Genomic DNA, 6000 nt, shown 5'->3' with positions numbered 1-6000 from the left:
AGGTGTCTATGTGTTAGAGGGACGAGGCTTGGATGAGTACGAAGCTAAAAGATGAAAGTATAACCCAGGCAACAGTGGCTCCCAAATTGTTAGCGATGTATTATACATCACTGGTGTATGTATGGATATAAAACCATTCGTTTCTCGTTGTGGTCTTTTTTATAGAAGGAATTTTTATCGGGATAAAAACATCTCGGCCATTTTGAAATAAATTCATCTCGACTGTTATTCGACGATAGTCATCATTTTATTATTAAAAAACGAAGGCATACCAATTCATTATTTTTCTTTTATTTCTTTTCTTTTATCTTATTTCTTTTTATTTTTTTTCCTTTCTTTTTTCCTTTTGTTCTCTTTTTTCTTCCGAGAATTTTATTTCAGAAAATTATGTCGTCTGCTTTTCTTTTCTTTTCTTCTTTTTTTTTTTCTTTTTTTTTTTCTTTTCTTTTTCTTATTCATTATCGCGGTTATTTCGAGTATGAGTGGTAGTTAGGAAAACGGAAGTAGGTTCTTTATTTATCCGTTCGCATCGGGAATGAGAAGAAATTTAATGTATTTGACGAACATAAAGATAAGCCTTGTAATTACGACGTCGCTATGAGGCATCCGTCGAGGCAATTAAATTATTCTCCAAAGCGGAATGGATAACGATCCGTTAGAGAACTATAATAATATAAAAGTTATATTAATAACTATGTATCTAACAATAATAAACACTGATCATTATCGGCGCTACTGGTATAATTTCGTGTAATTTCTTCGAGCTTGGAATAGATATGTCGGTAATTTCGTTATCGAATTTTGAATAAACGATAAAATGAGTGATCGACTAAAATGTCGATAAAGAAGAGACATGTATTATTGATATTTATTTCATCTAACTTATCTGATTATTATCCCCGTCGATAAAATATTTCTTTAAAACGTGATCTTATCTACTGTACGATCAAATCGATTATCATACAATGATAGTATCACTTACGTGATAAATCGCGAAGATAAAAAATATTCGTATAATATCAAAATTATATTTTAATATATATATATATATATTAAAATGAAAACATAATATATCATTTTTTTTTCTTTACAGGACGAGGTGTTGACGATATCTGAAAAAGTTGTCGTTCGTGTTCACGACTTGGTTACCTGGTTATCACCTACGTTGGAATGGTCGTGGGGTCGTGAAATTTTTTACCCGAGTTCACCAACACCAACATCCTCTCCTGAGAGTAGTCCACCGAGATACGAAATTCCTCAACCCCAGGTTTTGACCGATCCTGGAATCGATTTTTCTGACGTTGACAAACAACAAAAGGAATACGAAAGCAATATAAGTTCTTCGAAAAAATCTGATTGCGACGGTCAAACCAAAGTGGTTGTACTTTCGTATCCGAGGTATTGTAGATATCGAGCACTTTTACGAAGATTGGAAGGTGCGGAACCTTCCTGGCTTTGTTCTTCGGTAGCTGCTGCACTCGGCGGATTCACTGCTACACCTGGAACGCGCGTACTCTTCTGCAGAGATACCTTCGATTATCCTGATTTGGAGACCCATGAACTACTTTGCAATCATTTAGGTAAAGTTTCACTTCCTACGTTTATAAACTATATAAATTCACAATAAATTTATTAACGATATATATATATATATTAAAATAATAATATATATAATAATATATATAAGCCGTCTACTTCGAAAGTGAACTAAGTCCATTTATATTTATATTTATTTTTTGTTTATATTTATATATTTTTTATATTTAATTTTTATTTTTGTCTATTTATTTTTTTTTTTGGACTTAGGCCACTTTCAAAATAAACGGCTCATATAAAATATATGTAATATATATTAAAGATATATTTATATATGTATATATAATTATATATATACATTTTATATATACACATATATACGCGCGTGCGCCTGTGTGTGTGTGTGTGTGTGTGTGTGTGTGCGCGCGCATATAGGTTCATAAATTTTGTCGAGAGAATATTAATTAGCATCGTCTTAATTTAGATAACTTTCTATTTCGATGATTACTATGTCATATGATATTTCGTAACGATTTAATTGAATATATTGTATCAAAAATGATACGGCAAATTGTAATAATGCACGTTAATGTTCTTATACCATTTTAAATACTATTTTTTGATATTAGTATAAAGTAAGTAAAAAATGAGAGAGAAAGAGAGAGAGACAGAGAGAGATTGCGTTGTTATAACTTGAAGACGACTAAGAAGTAAATCGTAACCTCTTACTTCTTATATTTGTCATTTTTGTATCATATTTTTGTTACAACTATTACGAAATGTTCTTAACGTCAATTTGGAATGATTGATGATTTCACATTGTATGTAGATATGATATAAATTAAATGTAAACAATGAATAAATGCAAATAAATCGTTCAATTTTAATTTTTATGTAAAATTTATTTTACATAAAAATTAATGATACGTTAATTTAATTAATTTTTGTATAAATATGAATTAATTTTTGAAAAATAATGATAGAACGAGACAATTATTTGCATATATATATACATGTATAAATGAATTCTTTAACATTATTTATTTTCCTCTTTATTCACAAATATTTTTTTTTGTTATCACGACATGAAATATTTACATAGTACGTATCATTTCAATATAGTACAATTATTTTTTTTTTCGATATTTTTCCGTGCTTCCTTATAGATAGGCTAGTTAATTTTATAACCTATAAGAAAAAGGTTATCTTAACAAATTTTGAAAAAAAAAAGAGTAATTGATTTTTCAAATCACATTTTTTTGGCTCAATACTAAAAACATTTGGTTCGTCTTGTATATTTTTAGTTTCATGATTAGATCTATATATATATATATATATATATATATATATATATATATATATATATATATTTCTAATTTCGTGATTCTAACCCAGTTCTTAGAATTTCGAATGATCTATTTATGTTGTCTATAATCATCGTGCTATAATTTATGTTACACATTGAAATTTATATATGTGTAACGACAGAAATAAATGAAAAGCATTACGAATAATCGTATGATTAATATGTATATATATATAATATATAATATATATGTAATATGTATATATATACATATATACATATTAATCATACTAAAAATATACAGGATGAACCAAAATTTCATATATATATATATATATATTTTTTTTTTTGAATATAAAAAAAAATTATGAAATAAAAAATATTTGTTATTATTATCATTATCATCATACGATATGATTATTTATGATTGTTAATATTTTTTTCTGTTGGAACTTAATTTCAAATCATTACACGAAATAATCCTATTGGATTTTATTCGATAATAAGACAATAAGATTCGTTGATTATTTTGACCAATGAAAAGTAAGTAAGCGAGACTGTTGTGTTGAATGTTTACTATGGATATTAAGTTGATGACAGTAGACTTTAAGACGTGTAACAGTCTGGACGTTTGTTCTTTTATAATGAATGAAAAAAACAAAGAGAAAGAATTATTATTAATTTGAAAACTCTCACGTCCTCATTCTCTCCTCAATAGTTTTGTTTTATTATTTTCTATTGTAAAGCGAATTAAGAAATATATATATATATACATATATATGTATATATATATATATATACATATATATGTATATATATATATATATATATATATATATATATATATATATATATATATTAATCATCAAAGAGATACTGAATGTAGTAGTTTGTTATTGTTCTTATAAGAAAAAGAAAAGGAGAAAAAGAAATGTGTCGACAGTTAAAGAAAGCTTTCGATTGATTTTCCGTAGAAAAAAAGAGAGAGATAAAGAGAGAGAGAGAGAGAAAGAGAGAGAAACAAAGAAAGAAAGAAAGAAAGAAAGAAAGAACAGTTATTGATTTGAAACAAGAAAGAAAAAAAAGAAAGAAAAGGAAGTGTTCGATTATAGTATAGTCGAAATTATGTACATAACATTAATGTGAGTTCAACGATAAGAAGCATTTATTTTTCGTCCATATATTTTCCAATCGTAAGATATTATTTTTATTTTCATCGTACATTGGATCGGTCGTATAATCAACGTATCGTGTGCGTAAAGTAATGTAAAGACGGCGTGTTCCTAACCTGTGTATTTATGTTTCTACATACGTGTATGATATATATGTATTACATGTATATACGTGCATTATTTTTAGAAGAACGATCACGTCGAGGTTATGAAATAATTTTAATCTCGTTAATTTGCGAATTTGCTTATTCGATTCGATTCGTTCGAAGTATAATAATAGTAATAATAATAATAATAACAATAATAATAACATTAATAATAATAATAAAGATATCATAACAAATTAAGAAATTAATGATGATAATTCATGTTCGTTTTTCATTTTTCTGAATTTTAAGTTTATATTGGTGTTGTTCTAATTACGTCATGCCGATCATCATGAAGATTCGTAAGAATCGAATCATCAATTTGAAGATAACGGGTGAGACAATTACAACATCGGTTTTATCTAGATGTAAGTGTTTCCTTCTTCCTTTTGTTCCTTTTTATTTTTCTTTTTCTATCTCGCGAACTTCATATACATTTGTAACGTAATTTTTGATCGAAGGAATGGGTCCGTGGTTAAGTACGTACGTACGTGAAGTCAATTTCTCTTGCTTTGAATTAATCGCGCGAAGTTGCGCTCAAATCTTTCGATGCTCTTAAAGCAAGGAATGATGTAATTTAAAGGAGTAAGGAAGGAAGGAAGAAATGAAGGAAGGAAGGAGAAAAATGACAATAAAATAATTATATATAAAACACGATTATTTATTAATAAGATTTATTAATTCTGACATTTATATATCTATCTTCGAAGTTTCATAATCATATATTTTTAATTTATTAATTCATTTTTAATATTTAATTATGATTATACTATTTATTACTATATATAATGTGTATTATATATATATATATAACTATTAATAAATAAATAATAAAATTATAATATAACTATGAATAACTATATATATAATATATATAATATACGTATAATACTATATAAAAATATAATAACTAAATATTATAATATAACCATAGTGTCATTATACCGGATGTTGTTTGAAGAAAAAAGGTTGTTATATTTTTATTTCGCATACACATTTTTTCGAAAAATTGTTTGAAGAATCATTTCAAGGAAAACTGTTTTTTTTTCCTAATAGACAAAAACACATTTGAAATTAAAAAAGAAAGAAGAAACGAATAATTATCGTAGAAAATTTTTTGTTTTGTTTTTATCGATCTTCAATTTATCGAGGTATTTAACAAAATTATCTGTATCTAAAAGAAAGTTTCTAAATTTCTCGAATAATACCTACGATCCTTGATCGTTTCGTAAATATCTTATAGACTTGTTTATTTGCATTCTTTAATGTTTATTCCAAATGTGCACGCACATATGTATGCACATATACGCATGCACGCATACACGCACGCACACACATTCGCATAAGAAGAGACGTAAGAGATAATAAACGATCGTGCTGATTAAACACTTCGTCTTTTGTAGACAATATTAAACAAATAGTTCTAAGAATTAAATTTATTAGCATGAAGTTGACATGATTCTTTTTTATCTCTCCTGTTTTTCCTCAAAAGTTGATATTTACCACCAACTCTTTTCAAATTTCGAAATATGCCAAGATATTTTGGAAAGATCCGAAAGATCGAAGATAATTATTTCGGAAAATCGAAGGTGAATAAAAGAAAATATTTAAAAAACAAAAAAAAAAATAAAATAAAAAAATTACTTCTTTTACGTAGGACAAGTTGTTATTATAAAAAAAAAAAAATCTAATTTTTCAATTGAAACAAACAAAGAGTGATTCTGAAATGACCTTGAAACATTCTATCAAACAAAAAAAAGCAAGAAATATTATAATATTATCTCCTTAAATGTTTGAAGAATTATTACGGCCATATAATGCCGTAATAAAAATTACGAGA

The 6000-nt window shown here is 26.4% G+C and overlaps 1 protein-coding gene across 3 annotated transcripts in view; it reads left to right on the top strand.

The window, feature by feature from the left end:
• LOC124424313 (AT-rich interactive domain-containing protein 5B-like) overlaps nucleotides 1–6000 on the top strand; it is a 159899-nt gene that overhangs the window by 146662 nt on the left and 7237 nt on the right. For all 3 annotated transcript variants that reach the window (XM_046963188.1, XM_046963187.1, XM_046963189.1), the window contains exon 3: nucleotides 1094–1580. In XM_046963188.1, the coding sequence (XP_046819144.1) occupies nucleotides 1094–1580 (487 nt within the window). The remainder of the gene's footprint in view (nucleotides 1–1093; nucleotides 1581–6000) is intronic.

Source organism: Vespa crabro, chromosome 5 (genome assembly GCF_910589235.1).
Source record: "Vespa crabro chromosome 5, iyVesCrab1.2, whole genome shotgun sequence".
Classification (NCBI taxonomy): domain Eukaryota; kingdom Metazoa; phylum Arthropoda; class Insecta; order Hymenoptera; family Vespidae; genus Vespa; species Vespa crabro.
This window is presented reverse-complemented; position numbering and strand designations above follow the sequence as displayed.